Here is a 16686-nt window from a genome sequence, read left to right on the forward strand (position 1 = left end):
ATTTTTACTTTGTCATTTTATGACTCAAAACGTTGCATTTTTACTATTTAGTAATTTTATTTTTACTTTTATTCCAAAAATCTACTATGAAATAGAATAACAAAGTAAATTTTTTCGATAACCATAACATTGTTAAGTGAAATTTTTTTTAATCACATAATGGCAAAGTAAAAATATGTTAAAACATAGAAAATTAAATATAAATTTTTGAAACATAGGAGGGCGGTAAAGTAAAATTGAACTATCCCACAAGAGAGCAAATTGAAATTTACCCGAAATAAAAAAGATGAATCCATAGAGAAATTACCTTAAGATAGACTATTTTGACCTAACTTTTCAATTTATTTGATTTGAGTCGGTCAATAATACTTTGCCTTCAAATTTTATAGTTAATCAGCTACTATAATGAATTTATAGTTGTGAAAATCATATAAAGTATGTTAATTAAATTTGCAAAAATGGATGGAGTTTTTAAATTTTAAAGTTAAAAATTATTGATTGGATCAAATTAAACAAATTAAAAAATTAAGTAGCCCACTCAAAATAATTCATAAATAAGCTAAGTTTTGTAATTTTTATATAAAAAAAATTGGTAGCATCGCTCAAAATGCAATTGCCGTTGAAGAACTTTGACGCACAAACGTTTAATTTCCAAAGTTGTTAGGGGGATAAGTGAAAATGTCCCCAAAACCCTTCTTCCCCGACGCGAAACTAAAGAGTGGGTTTAGGGTTTTTTTTCCCCAAACGCCAAAGAGAGAGAGAGAGAGAGAGAGAGAGAGAGAGAGTGAAAATGGCGATCGCGGTGCTCGCTCGAAGAGCCATTACGCGATCTCGCTTCTCTTCTCCGAGCTTTTTGAGGGTCCTCGCCTCTTCCCCAATCTCTCCCTTCTTAAGGGTTTCTGAATGGAGCTTCTCCCAATCGATCTCCAGGTATAAGCGTTATTCACCCTCTTGATTCCGTTATCCGATCTTATTATTCTCATCAAAGCCCTCTTTTTCGTATAAATTTGGGAGAGGTGCTTTTGAGATGCTCGTTTCTAATGAGGATTTAGCCTTGTGTTCTTATCGTAGCCTTGATTTGGTGTAGTGTTTGGTTTTGAGTGCTTTTTTTCCCCCTCCCTTTTATATCATTTTCCTGTTGATATAACGTGATTTATTTATATAACCATTAAAAGCTTCGATTTTTATTCGTTTTGCTATATACACTTTGTTATACTTTATTTAATTGGTTTTTTTTTCATGGTCAATTTCTTATCCAGGATCTTTTTATCCCAACTAGTTTGTTTGAAGTAGAAAGAGTACTCCTCTTTTGTTCCACACATGCTTTCGATGGATTTAATTACTTGTTCTTCTGTATTCTTGGCAACACTTTCAAAGCATGTAATATCATCGACAATTCGATATTTTTCGAGACAAATATTGGGGCTGTGTTTCCTAAGAACCCAATATAATGCATCTGTTTTTGCTTTGTTCATATATATATATATATATATATATATATATGTGTGTGTGTGTGTGTGTGTGTGTGTGTGTGTGTGCGATTATTTATCGATCATTTTGGAGTTCACAGGCTTCCTATAGAGTTGGATTGTGCACGGTCCTTGATGCTGCTTCGTAACGCTAGTAATTCTGCTGTGGAGAGGATTGATGGCGAATTCGATCAGGATCCAAACTCGCGCAAGAGAGGCGAGGGTGTAGAAGCTTTTGGGAGAATCTCAAATGATCATCGTGGTTACGGTAATGTAGGAAATATACAGCCTCATCATCACCCAACCGGGTTCAATAAAGAGAAGAATACAGGGGTTCAACTAGTGCAAAATGGGAATTACGGATATAATGGCGGACAACATTATCAAACTGCAAATAGTTACTACAATTCCAGTAGCAACGTCCCAAATAACCAACAATCAATTAATAGAGAGAGATCCACTAATGGGTATAGTGGAAATTATCAAGAACAAACATATTGGGGTACTCATGGATATAACAGAGAGAACCCGAGAAGTGTTATTCCAAATCACCGACAATCATTTAGCGGAGAAAACACTGATGGTAGGCATTATGGTTGTAATCATGGACAACCATATGAAAATCCTGATGGAAATAATGGAAATAACCCTAGTAACCAGCCTAGTTTTAGTGGAGAGAGAACTATTGATACTTATGAGAGATCTGAAACTTTTTATTCAGAAAAGCCTTCTGTTTTCCAATATAACTACCAAGCTGGGTTTCAAACAGCAACCACTGGCCAGCCTTATCATAATCAAAGTGGAGCTTATAAAGAGAACAATGCAGGATTTGATCAAGGCCCTAATGTGAAATATGGTGATAATACAGGAAATACCTATCCAAATCCAAATATATACAACAGTACGAAACCAAGAGGTGATATACCAAGTAACCAACTAGGCTTCTCTGGAGAGACGACTACAGATATCTACCAGAGTCCTCAGGAGCCAACTTGGTGTAATGGCGTGAATCCTCTACCAGCCCAGCAGAATAATATTCCATTTCAGAGTGGGATTGATTATCCTCTGCCGATGGCTACTAGCCAAACTAATGAGATGTCATTTTCTGGTGGATCTCCGGAAAATGTTGAAACTAGTGGTTATAAAGGTACTGTTGATGAACTGGATGAGTTCTGCAAAGACAACAAAGTGAAAGAAGCCGTAGAAGTTCTGGACTTGTTAGAAAAAAACGGCGTAGTCGTGGACCTCCCTAGGTATTTCCGGTTGATGCAAGCATGCGGTGAAGCTTCTTCTCTTGAGGAAGCGAAAAAAATCCATGATCACATTTCACGAATAATGGTCAATGTTGAAGTCGGTGTTCACAACAAAATTTTAGAAATGTACACAAAGTGTGGATCGATGGATGATGCGATAAAGCTATTCGAGAGTATGCCTCAGAGGAATTTAACTTCTTGGGATACGATGATATTGGGTTTTGCTAATAATGGTCTTGGTGAGGAAGCGCTTGATCTTTTTAGTGAGTTTAAGCAGTTGGGACTTAAGCCGGACAGTTACATGTTTGTCAATGTCTTCTTTGCATGTGGAGTTCTAGGAGCAGTTGACGAGGGAATGCTACATTTTGAATCAATGCAAAAGGATTTTGGCATCAACCCTAAGATAGAACACTATGTGAGCATTGTAGATATGCTTGGACGATCGGGGTATTTGGAAGAAGCCCTAGAATTCATTGAACAAATGCCTGTCGAACCAAGTGTTGATGTTTGGGAAACTTTAATGAACCTTTGTCGGGTTAATGGTAATTTGGAACTTGGGGATAGATGTGCTGAGATCGTTGAGCGCTTGGACCCTTCCAAATTAAACGAACAGGCTAAATTGGGTCTTTTACCTGTCAAAGCTTCGGACCTTGCGAAGGAGAAAGAGAGGAAAAAGGCCAATCTTCTTGAGGTTAGAAATAGGGTTCACGAGTATAGGGCGGGCGATCGATCCCATCCTGAACATGAGAAGATTTATCACCAATTGAGGTGTTTGTCAGCTCAAATGAAAGAGGCCGGTTATATTCCAGATACCCGATTCGTTCTGCATGACATTGACCAAGAGTCAAAAGAGGAAGCTTTGCTAGCTCACAGTGAGAGATTGGCTATCGGTTACGGTCTTATGACTAGTGGTGCCCGTTCGCCTATCCGAATTATTAAAAACCTTCGTGCATGTGGAGATTGCCACACTGCTTTGAAGATAATCTCAAAACTTGTTGGCCGACAACTCATTGTGCGGGATGCGAAGAGGTTTCACCATTTTGAGAATGGGGTATGCTCTTGCAAGGACTATTGGTGAAGCAACAGCTGTAAGTCTCTGGTTTTAATTTCCTTTTGCTGATGAAACATTATACAATAAAAATAAGCACTTCATTTTACATGCAAACAGGGAAAGCTAACTACCACAAAAAGTCTTAATCAAACAAGACATATAATAAAGACAGATAATAGTAACAAATTTGTCCAATAGAAAATTGGGTTGTTTGCATTTTCTACTTTGTTGTAAATGGAGAAAAATCTTCTTATAGCTTCTAGATCACTACATAGAACCATACTATTTGTCCTTTAAAAGGAGAAAAATGATACCAATGATACCCATGTAAAGGACGAAGTGCTCAATATTGGGAAGTACCATAGTATTTGACCTAACCTTCATCTCCCTTTAACGAATATAATAGATTTCTTTTGTGGCCGCTGAATTTTCATATTATGATGGACTTAGGCTTAAATTTCACCTAGTATAGAAAGCAGTAATGCGCAATACAGGATGAGTTTGTACATGGAAACATGGATAGAAGTCTAGAACAAATAAGTTGAATTTAGTAGCAATATTGTAAAATGCAATGTGGATTTCTTGGCATGATTTTATTGGTTACTATTAGCTCCTTGTGATTACCTTACTTTATATTGCTGCTAACCGAATTTCAATTTTATCTTTCCAGTTCAACATGCAGAGCTTGTTTGTCCGAGCAGAAGGTTGTTCATCCTAATGAATCTGAGGTTCAGTTTTGTCAACTAGAAATCTTTTCTTCACACACAGTGAGATAAGCTCCAACTTTTGATTCTTTGTTTATTCAGTACCACAAAATCATTTGTAGATCCTGCTGATTTGAATTCAACATATACTTACTAATATTTGTACCCATTTTAGATTATTGTTTATGCCATCATGATTATGTAAATTGGAAGAAAGGCTGGATCATTAAGCTCACAACATCGGATTTTCAATCATATTTTGAGAAGTTGCTTACGGAAGTCTGACCAAGCTCAAAGTTTATCTTTGGAGGCAACGGACCGTTGGTGTTAGCTTCTGATTTTATAATTTAGTAACTTACATAGTGTAGTTTCATCTTGAACTCATGTATACCCATGTGTTTTACCAGGGCATAAGAATGTCTCCTGAATAATCTTTTTTTTTCTTTTTTTTTTTTACCTTATGGTAGTGATTATAGCAGTTTTGGTAAACTTAGTGCATGTAATTTTGAGAATACAAGTTTGATGCACTATGCATGGTTCGGTTAGTGCGGAATGTTGATCTCTTCCTAAGGACAAATTTCTAGCTAGCTTGAGCCAATTAATAGGTTTTGTTTGGTAACAGCTTACATATTTAATAAATGTATCAAACTCCGAGTCGTTTGTGCCCCGAGAAGTTTCCTTTATTTTTTTTTATTTTGTCATTTCTCTTAAGAATGTCTTCAAATCTTGGCTTGTGAAGTACTTGGACAATTTTACGTCGTATGACTATGAACTTCAAGCACGTGCATTAGCATTCAAACTTTTTCATGAATTATTTTTTTATTTTTTCTTTTCTCTTTTGCATGTTGTACACTCTTCTTGTTGTCATTCTCTGCTCTAAATGTCTAATCAAATTTGTCTTGCTAACAATCTCTTTTTGAGCTGCAATGGTGATATAAATGCTTTTCCAAGTTAGTGATGTTCCTCAAAAGTTTCACTCATTGGTCCTGGGGCTAATTGAGCTCACACTTGTTTTTGTTCATAATGTGTATTTTTGGGTACAACTGGAACTATATTTGTATCAATCATTTTGGAATTCAGTTTTGAATCTAACCAAGTTAAAAGTTGTTTCCCTGTTTCTTTTTTTTTTTTCCTACTTGATAGCATGCTGTATGTTTTGGTGATCTCTGTATTTTTCTCAACTCAGATACAAATGCTGTAGGATTTGTGCTTGATTTTTTCTTGATTCAACAATCTGTGAAGGTTCAAAAAATTGTTTTCAGCATTATATGATACTTTTATGCCCCCAAATGCGGTATGGAATGTGAGGAAAAAGTATTTGTTTGTTCGGTTAACATATATGATTTCTACAGTCTCTTTGGAAAATAAAAACCTTATCTCTCAGTGTTTTAGGGCCAAATTCATTTAGCCCCCACTATGTTCTGTGCCTCTCAAGTCTAGCTATGCTACTACATGTTCTTTTTTCTTTTGTTTTTATCTTTTACTGCAATTCTTTGTGATAGACCTTTTTGTTGTTATGTTGTTATTATTGTTTGTAAACCTAAAAACTCATCTTTTGAAAAATAAATAAAGAGAAAATACAAAGCTACTAGTATATTATATTTGTTATTTTAGTGTCAAAACGAACCCAGATGATACACAAACACCACTCACTGGTGCATTGATTTCCATAGATTTTATATATTCAAAAGAATATATAAGTTAGCATAGGCATTACAAAATGAGACCTAATCCAAGTTAGAAGATCACAAAACCTCTCCTGGATGGTAAAGAGAAATCTTTGATAGTGTCAAATTTTCTTCTACACAAATATATAGACAAAACTTTTGTTACAAAGACAGTGATCAAATCGAATTCTCTCTTTTCTGTTGCAGAAATTCGAGGTCCTTCATTTGCCGCTCTACGGCCTCTTTTGATAGAGTTTTTTGACCCGGATAGCTTTTCCTCTCACCAGAAGCAATTTGCTGTGCCATGGAAGTAACAATCCTATCAATCTTGGGTCTTCCGACTGACGGGAATACCGCATTCAAGATGGTACGTAACAATTTTGCATCCTCTTCTTCTATGGGATCTTGGCCGAAGCAACACACGTATATGCCTTCGAGAGCTTTTTCCGCTCGAATCTCCATCGGAATTTCTGGCGGTGGAGACTTCAACGTTGCACGTTTCTGCGAGTAAATCAGAGTTCTTTAGATAAAAGTTACTGTGCTATATAACAAAAATAGCAAATGATACACTTGGACCATGACTTAAATAGGTTGACTGAGTATATCCATTGATGGACGATAAAGGAAACTGTCTACATTAATGAATAAAGACTGGAATTTAAAAGGCAAATGCAATTTAAAGTTTTCTGAATAATTATGAGTATTAGCTCTGGGATATGGTTTTGGTGCACTTTGAATGATATTTGGTTGAATGTCATGGGCCTCCGAGCTGTTTGGAAGCAGGAAGTCAAAATGCAAGAAACTCGTGAGTTTTCCAAACTTGGGGGCCGACTCGGCCCCCACCCTGCTGAAGTCAAAAGGTCGATCTCCGTACAATTGTGAGTGAGAGTTTGGGTGTTTTCGCAACTTAGGTGTCGAAACAAACACCATCGCATATGACTTTCTCGAAGTCACAAGTTAATTGTGAGTGAGAATTCGGGCGATCTCACAACTTCGGTGTCGAAACAAACACCATCGCATGACTTTCTCGAAGTCACAAGTTCAACCTCCGAGATCCTAAAACACAAACAGGCCCCTAGCTCTATTGTTCCAGGGTCTCCAACACATCATCTTAGAATCACATAATGGGAGAAAAAATTAGCAGCTTCAATATGCACATTTCATGTTTCACCTTCTACACTCTCCATTTAAAAGGTTCTAACCACTTGATCGATTCTCAAAGTGTCTTCAAAGTGTCTATGTTCATGCTACTATAGCAATCTTATCCTAATATCATCACAATTCACAACTAGAAACAACAAACATACAGAAACTAGAAACTTACAAACACATGGACTTAAATAATATATGGCACTAATATGGCATATTAATGTATCCACGGGCTAAATTAATGTAAGAATTAGTTACATGTTGACTAATCTACAAACAGTTGATCTAAAACTTTTCTTCTAAAGTGTAGCTTCAATTAGAGGAGAAGAACAAGCAGTGTCACTTTATCAATTTGAACACGACGTAGTAATTCATGTTTTAACAGGATTAAAGAGCCAAGTAGTTCCCTTTTCCATAAACTGCTTTGAATGGTGATTAGAGTATCTCTTACACTAATCAGAACCAATAGCAAAGTTCCTCACAACAACAAAGAACTTAGATATCTAAACTTCAACAGCCGTGCACACCGCTTACCTCTTTTGCTGCATTCATCATAGCTAAAAAGGTCTCCTCCTCAAACTCAATGTCGTTGGAAATGCGAAGCCTCGCTACTCCTTCGAATATCTCTTCGGACTTCAAAAGGCCAGCGCCGACGGCAGCCAACCAACAGCATAAGAGAACGTACAACGGATCTCCTGCCTAGCCAAAATGAAAAGGAAGGCTCAAGTTAATAACCAAATATTTAGTTCACAAAATCTAGAGCTTGCTTCACGTATCGTTAACATGAAATCATCGGCAGCTCAAAACTCATGGCAAATATAGAGGAGAAATGCACTTAGTGAAACTACGAAACATGCAATCAAAAACACCGTAAAACCATACACAAACTAATGCAGATAATGACTAAACACATTTATTTGAATCAATGTAGAGACTCCACCAATAGAATGTACACTAAAAAACAGAGATTTGAGGAACCACTTGATTTAGCACTATATACTGCAAAAGATCATCGGTTAGAAACTATACTACTTTATCACAATTATAATCATCCAAATCCGATATTATAAGCCCTACAATCTCACAACTTCAAATAATCCAATTAAATGGAAGGGATTTTGGTCTTTTCTAATAGCTACAAAAATAAAGAAATAGATCAGCAAAATGATCCTAATTTTTCAAATCACCTAGCAATTATAACTAGCAAGATCAAACCCAATTACATAAAAATCATAACTTGAAGTTGAAACAAGTATGAAAAATTAAACAGCTTCGCTCTCACAAGTAAATTTGGTCCTAATTTTTCACCCAAAAAAAAACATATATATTTTTTTTTGGCCCTAAATGATTGGTAAATTGCTGGGTTTTATCTGAGACGACGAACCCGGCCGCGGCGATCTCTGAATTCGTAGAAGGCCTGGGAGTCGGTGACGCCGCACTTCTTGCCGACGCGGCGGCGGAACTCGGCGAAGTCGACGATGTCGTCGCCGACGCCGCCCTCGTCGGCAAAGATCCTCGCGAGGAGCCCCACCACGGGGAGCGCCCCGATCAACTTGCTCGCGATGGCCCCCGCCGAGTTAGGGTTCCGCTCCATGTACGCCGCCACCCTAATCATCCCTCCGCCCCCGCCGACGAGGGCGGCGGCGGAGGAGCTCCGGCGAGGGAGTAGGAGGAGGAGGCGGTTGGGTGGTAGGAGAGAGGAGGAGGTGAGCGGAGGAGGAGGAGGGTGCCTGGTTAGCGTTAGGGTTAGGGTTACCGTAGGAGCCCCCATGGCGCGATTTTGGGGTGGTGTGATGGTGTGGCGCGTTATCCTTTTCGCGAACGGAGGGGGAGTGGGATGTGAACCCCGCACGGTGTGGTTACCGCTGTGTAACGTGACGACTGAGGTAAAAATGTATGGAGACCCCCTCAACTATAGCACGTTTTGAAGTCGACTCCTCAACTATTTTTTATCTTTGGTAAACTTCAAATACCACCTATGTGGTTTCGCACGTTCTCACTTTAGTATCCTATAGTTTAAAATGTATCAATTTATTATCCTATGGTTTCATTTTTTCTTTTCGTTTCATTTTTCTCTTTCGTCGGCCCCTTCATTAACTTTTCGTTAAATCATATACAAAAAATTTCAGATACCCTACCTATAGTTTATTGAATATTCACTTTAATACTCTTTAATTTTAACTTTGTCATTGATTTAACGAAAAAAATTAATAAAGGAGATAGCAAAAAAAAAAAAAAAATCACAGGATACGAAAGTGATATGCTTTAAACCACATGATATTAAAATAAAAAAATGTGAAACCATAGGGTGGTATTTGAATTTTTTTCTTTTTTTCCTCTTCATTTAGATCTTTAAGGCCTTAGAACTTCAAACTTTTTTGTTTATTTGATTTTCTATACTTCGTTAAATTAAGAATGCTAATTATTAATGATCTGTTTGTATTCGCTAAAAAGTGATTAAAATGATCAAATTTGGTGAAGTCGCTATGACACCTTTAGCTTTCACATTTTTAAAATTAAGAAACTGTAGTTAAAAAATTTATTGATTTAATCAAATCCATTTGATGCTTTTATCAAACTTAACAATTCTAATACCTTTTAGTAAATAAAGCTAAAAAAATTGATAAGAAATGGTTGATATAACCATGAATTTTAGTAAAATTTTCAATTCAGTTTTAGAAACATTGAAAGTTAAGGAGGCCTTCATTTAAAAAAGAAAAAGAGGGTGCAAGTTTAATATAGATTATAGTTGGGGGGGTATCCGTACATTTTAACCTTAATTTTTCACAAAAATCTCTATTTTTTTCTGAAAAAGATCTCTTACAATTTTTTTTTATTATTTCAACAGAAGCAAAAGTTTTCAAATACAGATACAATAATGAGGGGGTTTCAAATGAATTTGCAACCTTGTTCTGCAAAAATGTAGCCACAATCACATAGATTCCTGATACAGATGAAGATACCGATGATTCGGCACAATTGCAACTCACTAAACTGAGCCTGGACAAGTAACCAAACCACAGATTATAGCAACACAGGAAGAAAATATGATCTAAAGTAGGGCTACTATACTATTTATTAGTTCGAAGACCTTCATTCTCATAAGTTATTTTCAATAATAAAACTTCTGAATCGACGATATATACCGTTAAACATGACTGGGAGCATTTAAAATTTTTAGAAAATAAATTTCATAATTTTTTAAAATTATAATAAAGTCTATGAATGATCAAAACCGAACGACCTCATAAAAATAGAAGACCAAATTTTTTAATTTAGACCAAATTTTTTAATTTAAGATCAAAATTATTAATCTTTAACTAGATTGTGGATAAAATTTTCTATAAAAAATTCAACCGATTTTGATTCTTTTACACTGTTAAACTAGCAAGTATTCAATACCGGCCGTTAAAATATCAATTTTGAGATCTTTCGATCGAAAGGTAAATAATGACGAAAAATTATGAAATTTGGTTTTTAAAAGTTTCAAATGTTTTAAATCATGTTTAATGGTATAGATCGTCGATTTGAAAACGCTCAATCGAAAACAACTTACGAGTACGAAAACGATCTTGATCATAAGATAACAATACAAGTATTTCCAGACAAGTGAGTTCCTTTTCGGTATTCGCCGTACCGGGCTATCCGAACAGCATCTATATTTTATCAGAGAGCAGCTGCTTGAAACCGCCCGGGCACACGGAGCAGCGGCAGCAGGACGCCGCCAGGGTCCCCCAGCTGTCCACAGGCAGCCATCTGATCGTCCCCACGGCTGAGCCGCAGGAAGACGACCACCCCAGCTTCGGCGAGAATGTTCCGAAACTCTATCATCTTCTCTTCAGGTGTTGGCCTGAAATGAGAACCATCATGGGGATTGAAGGAGATGAGGTTGATCTTGCAAGGGATTCCCCGGACGAGTTCTATGAGCCTCTTCGCGTCGTCGATGCTGGAGTTTCAGATCAATAGATGAAAAGGATTATAATCTCTATGAAGATTTGGCATTAAAAATATGAAACTTAGCAGTATCTTTATCCAATTATATGACAATTGAGAGGGTGGTAGATAATTCCAACAAATGTTTTCGAGGGCTACATTGATGATATCTCTATAGGACCGGTACTGCGATAACCCGTGTTCTTGGTTTTGTCTCAACAGTGCTTAATTTCTTTCTGAATAATTAACAAAAAGTAACTAACAAGGATTAAAAACCAAACCTGTCATTTACTCCCGCAAGCATGACATATTCGAATAGTACTTTATACTTGTTCTTCAGGCGTAATTCCTCCCGTAAGGTCTCGAGAAGCAGGCTAAGATTATATTTGCGGTTAATTGGCATAATCCAGTTCCTTACCTGCATTACTATAGCATTTAGTTTGCAAATAAACTGAAGGAGAGTTGCTTTGAGAAAAGAATTCACCCCTCGACAAAAAGTTACGGTCACCTCATCTGTCGTGGCATTGAGACTCACAGCTAACGCACAGTTAGATTCACGAAGGAAGCGCTTCAACTGAGGGACAAGCCCGCTGGTTGAGACGGTCACTTTTCGAGGGCTAAAATGAAGCCCTTGCTCATCAACCATTATGGCCGCCGCCTTGATTACATTTTCTATGTTATGCAATGGTTCACCCATACCCTGCGCAAAGTAAGAGAGTGTTTTTAGTCAGAACACATGATAAGCACCATTTTGAACTAATTCTAGAATCCCGGAAACAATGGTAAGCAATTTCCTGATTAAAAAAAAAAAAGAAGAGAGAGCCATATTGTCACATGTTTCTTCAATTAATTCATTAATAGAAATATGATGTTACATCAACGGAGCAACTGACTATCAGAAATAGTCCAATTTCTTGAGTAAATGAAGGCTAATATCACGTTCGACAGGAAACTAACAGAAAAAAAATAATAATATCAAGCAAATGCTATGCTGGAAAAAAATATATGTAAATATATATATATATATATAGAGTCCGGCTACTATGCTATCGGTAGCACGGAGCGCTCCGTGCTACCAAGTTGTTTTCGATGATGCGGCTTCCAAATCGACGATCGGCTCCGTTAGACTTTATCTACACTATTGAAAGTATTTGGAAACTAAATTTCAGATTTTTTCGACATCATTTGATTAGTGATCAAAAGATCTCAAAATTGACAATTTTAATGGCCGATGTGGTGTGTTTGTGAGTTTAACGGCGTAAAACAATCCAAATGCGATGAAAATTTTATAGAAAATTCTTTTCACTATTTAGAGTAAGATCAGTATATCTGATCTTGAATTTAAATCTTTTATCATCATTTTTCATGAGATTTTTATTTTCAGCCGTTCAATTTTAGACTACTTGTTTGATAGGTAAATGATATCGAAAAATTATGAAATTTAGTTTCTAAATACTTTCAATAGTGTCGATCAAGTCTAACGGAGCCGATCGTCGATTTGGAAGCCGCATCATCGAAAACAACTTGGTAGTACGGAGCGCTCCGTGCTACCGATAGTATAGTAGCCTAGTTCTATATATATATATATATATATATATATATATATATAGAGTTGAGCTAGAATACTCTCAATAGTAAACGGGACATTTTACTATCGAGTTGTTTTCGATGATAGAGCTTCCAAATTGACGATCGGCTCCGTTGAACATGATCTATACCACTTAAAGTGTTTAGAAATCAAATTTCAAATCTTTTCGACATCATTTGCCTAATGATCAAAGGGTTTCAAAATTTGTAATTTTAATGGTGGATAAGAGACGTTTTCTCGTTTAACGGTGTAAAGATATCCAAATCAATTGAATTTTTGTTAGAAAATTCTTTAAACTATTTAAAACAAGATCTATACTCTTGATCTTGATTACAAGACTCCTATCATCATTTTTTAAAGAATATTCATTTTCAGCCATTCATTTTTTGTTCACTAGATGGATAAAAGAACAATATCGAAAGTGCGTGAAATTTGATTTCTAGGTAGTTTAAATGGTTTAGATCATATTTAACGGAGCCGATCGTCAATTTGGAAGCTCTATCATCGAAAACAACTCGATAGTAAAACGCTCTGTTTACTATCGAGAGTATTCTAGCTCAACTCTATATATATATATATATATATATATATATATATATATATATATATATATATAGGAAGAAACCCGGAAGCATACCATGAACACGACATTGCATATAGCTCCAAATTCACTAGAGAACAATCGGCGAGCAAAGACGGCCTGTTCAACTATTTCAGCTGTCGTTAAATGTTTTCTCAAGCCCATCCTATAAAGTTGAAACCACGGGTTTAGCCACAGTCAGTATATGCTTACAAAATCAGCAAAATTAATAAAAAATTACAAAAATAAGAAAAATTTAGAAAGCAAACATACCTCCCAGTGTAGCAAAACTGGCAGTTCATGGCGCAGCCCAGTTGACTCGAAACACAAACTGTGGTCCTCCCTCTACTGCAAGGAATGACTACTGTTTCTATCACTGATCCATCTTCCAGATTGAACAGAATCTGCAACCTCCTGCCAATTTGGATATTAATGAGAATATTCACAAAAATTTAGAGATTTGATAATGGATGGTATTAAGTGCAAGAGTATCGAACTAGTAAATTACCCACAAGAAGAGTAGTAGAAACCTACCTTCCGAGTTCCGTCCGAAGCAGTAAGGATATCTTTCACTGATAATGCCTTGAGAGTAGCATGCTCGCTTAGCATTTGTCTAAATTCCTTTTTCAAACCTGCAAAAGGCCAAATCGTAGATTTAATAGGTAATGCATCGCACGCATATAGTAATATATAGACCATGGAGGAAACTACAAGTCCATCCAGAAAAGCATAAGAATATTCATGAAACTTTTCTCAAGAGAGAAGGATGCTCACAGAATGAGTTGCGAGCAAAATCAAAAGTTAACTTGACTGAGCCGCATAATTAGAGCTAACTGAGGAATAACTTAGTTTTTCAACTGAGTTTGTCCTCTATGATTCATTGAGAAGTTATTTGTGCAATTCCTTGAGGAAAAAAAAACCCAATACATTATGCATCATCAAACACTGGAACAACCAAGTTGCTTTAGCCTTATGAAAAGGTTGATTAACGATGGTAACACTCATTTTGAAGCAAAGCCACGGGGTTCAAAGCTCAACCACAGTACTGAAGGTTCAGAAGAACAGAATATTTCAATATCAACAGCAGAAACATTATTGGAAAGCAACTTCCTGGTTATCACTAACTTTGAAAAAGAACACTTGCTTTTAAAATCATTTTTAAAGCTGATAGCAACAATGCAAATAGATTGCTTCTCAATAACGCAGCAAAATGTTCGCACAAATTTGATGACTGGAAATTAAAACAAACGACTCTACAAGTATAGCACATCTGAGCACGTGGTCCCATAAACAGGCACTTCAATTCGTAGCAAAAATAAAATGGATCAAATTTACCCAGTGCATAGCATACTTAACTGGTAACTCATAAAGCGACTATAAATAAGGATTGAATTGCTTAATCACATCAAACACCAAGTACTTAAATAAGGCGCGCACCGAGCAATTCATCATGGGTATGCGCCCAAGTATTATTCCCGTATAGACATTTCCACAGCATCATAGCTTGCCCCGACCTAAATCCATGCGAATGAACCCATTTCTGCGAAAAAAACCAAGTTATTGGTTTATCAATCAATATCAAATAAGTATAAGTTAGCTAGTTCTCAAAAATTCCCACATAGCATTCTTTCTTGTGAAAAAATATTCATAACATCCAATGCTCCTAAATTTTAGGCTTTCTCATGCATCACAAAAATAGATCCCTCTTAACCAAATTTGAACTAAATAAGCCATTTTATTCTACAGGATACGAGCTTTACGCTTACAACCACCCACTAACTTCTAAAACCCAATAAAAAAGTACAATCACAAAATCGCAATTTGGAGAGAAATGAAGCAAAAGGAAGAGGTAAAACCCAGTAAACTCACTTACTTCGAGCTCAGGGTACTCCATTTCCTTCAACAAAACCTTCGAGCCCGAGCCATCTCCTAACCCTAAAAATCCAAACTTTACCGAACTAACCGAGACAAATCGCAATAAAACCCCAAATGTAACAAACTAGGGCATCAAATGAAGATCGGCGAGGGCGCAACTCACCAATCTCCCTGCGAGTAGCCGATGGGCGAAGTGGGCGGCTAGGGTTTCGGGAGCAGAGGCGGCGAGAAAGGAGGAAGCAACGAGAGGTAGAGGAGGAGGAGGAGGTGGAGAGAGAGAGGGGAGAGGAGAGAGAGGAGAAGCTCCATCGAACGAGAGGAAGAGCCATTGGCGGAGGCGACGGAGGAGGAGGAGACGAGGGGGCGCCCGGTTTTATCTTTTCCGGTTCGCTTTTTAGGGCGTGGGCCGATCCGGTTCGAGGGGTTCGAACGGTTCAGTTGAACCGGACTGGTGGACCGGATCAGTTTTACTTGGTTAATTTGGATCGAACTAGAAGATCGTTTGATTCGAACCGATTCTGTAAATGAAAAATTTTTTACCTCGATTTGAATTTGGTTTTGTTAACTATTTTTTAAAATCTACATTTCAAATTTGAAATTCAGAGTTGAGCTAGAAAACTTCTAAAATTACCAACACCTTAATACTTTCACCGTTCCATGTCCTTTTATAATAATAGAATTTTTGAATCGACGATTAATATCATTAAACATAATATAACTTTAATGAACTTTTTGAAAACTAAATTTCGTATGTTTCCAACATTATTTATATATTATTCAAGTGACCTCAAAATTAATAAATTTTTTTTTTTTTTTGAGAAAAAGGTAGCACGCTACCCGCTTCATTCATTAAAAAGATGAATTAAGCTACAAGAGTGGGGCAACACGGCCCCGAAAGAAAGACAAGGCACAAAAAAAAAAAAAAAAAAAAAAAAAAAAAAAAAAAAAAACGAGAAGAAGAAAAGAAATGGGGTTGGGTCCGAAATTGCTAAGTAGCTAGAAGAAGTTCCCACTCTTTCACCAGCAGGACGAGTCTCTGGGTCGCTAAACCGGGGTTCGGCAAGATGTTCCGAAAGATACAATCATTTCTGACCTTCCAGATGCTCCACCAGCAGCCTACTAGGTCTGTAAGTCTGTTTCGCTTCTTTTGGTGGTCCTTCAAGCACCTCCACTTATCCCACACTCGATGGACGTCATCCCCCAAATCTTGAGCCTGAATGTCGTCCACCCCTGATACTATCATAAACTTGCAGAATACACAACGGGTGAATAGATGATCCACACTTTCTTCTTCCGCCCCGCAAAGCACACAACAAGGATCGTTAATCCACCCTCGCTTAACTAACTTATCCCGCGTAAGGATTCTTTTCTTGAGTACCAACCAGCTGAATACTTTAACCTTGAGAGGAATTTTGAG

At 36.9% G+C, this 16686-nt stretch overlaps 3 protein-coding genes across 5 annotated transcripts; 1 reads left to right on the plus strand and 2 right to left on the minus strand.

Annotated features, from left to right (window-relative positions):
• Positions 730-6490, plus strand: LOC109722065 (pentatricopeptide repeat-containing protein At4g32450, mitochondrial-like). 3 transcript variants are annotated; one of them, XM_020249941.1, is made up of 4 exons: positions 730-930; positions 1571-3810; positions 4444-4540; positions 6352-6490. In XM_020249941.1, the coding sequence occupies exons 1-2, from the start codon at positions 791-793 to the stop codon at positions 3798-3800; spliced, it is 2370 nt and encodes a 789-aa protein (XP_020105530.1). In that variant the 5' UTR covers positions 730-790; the 3' UTR covers positions 3801-3810; positions 4444-4540; positions 6352-6490. The 3 variants fall into 3 exon arrangements, with proteins under 3 accessions (XP_020105530.1, XP_020105533.1, XP_020105531.1); XM_020249944.1 differs by having other exon boundaries at positions 4444-4501; positions 6352-6458; XM_020249942.1 differs by lacking the exon at positions 6352-6490 and adding an exon at positions 4653-5276.
• Positions 6114-9107, minus strand: LOC109722066. Its single transcript, XM_020249945.1, has 3 exons — positions 8678-9107; positions 7828-7992; positions 6114-6645 (listed from the first exon to the last, which is right to left on the minus strand). Exons 1-3 carry the CDS (start codon positions 9062-9064, stop codon positions 6322-6324), a joined length of 876 nt encoding a protein of 291 aa, XP_020105534.1. The 5' UTR covers positions 9065-9107; the 3' UTR covers positions 6114-6321.
• Positions 10870-15518, minus strand: LOC109722050 (dual-specificity RNA methyltransferase RlmN; the record flags this gene model as incomplete). The annotated part of the gene is given in 9 exon segments (XM_020249917.1): positions 10870-11239; positions 11508-11644; positions 11735-11926; positions 13452-13560; positions 13668-13798; positions 13929-14026; positions 14832-14934; positions 15268-15329; positions 15433-15518. Coding segments are annotated over 9 exon segments (1198 nt in total), but the record flags the coding sequence as incomplete, so codon positions are not given.

The sequence above is a fragment of the Ananas comosus genome, linkage group 16 (assembly GCF_001540865.1).
Source record: "Ananas comosus cultivar F153 linkage group 16, ASM154086v1, whole genome shotgun sequence".
Classification (NCBI taxonomy): Eukaryota; Viridiplantae; Streptophyta; class Magnoliopsida; order Poales; family Bromeliaceae; genus Ananas; species Ananas comosus.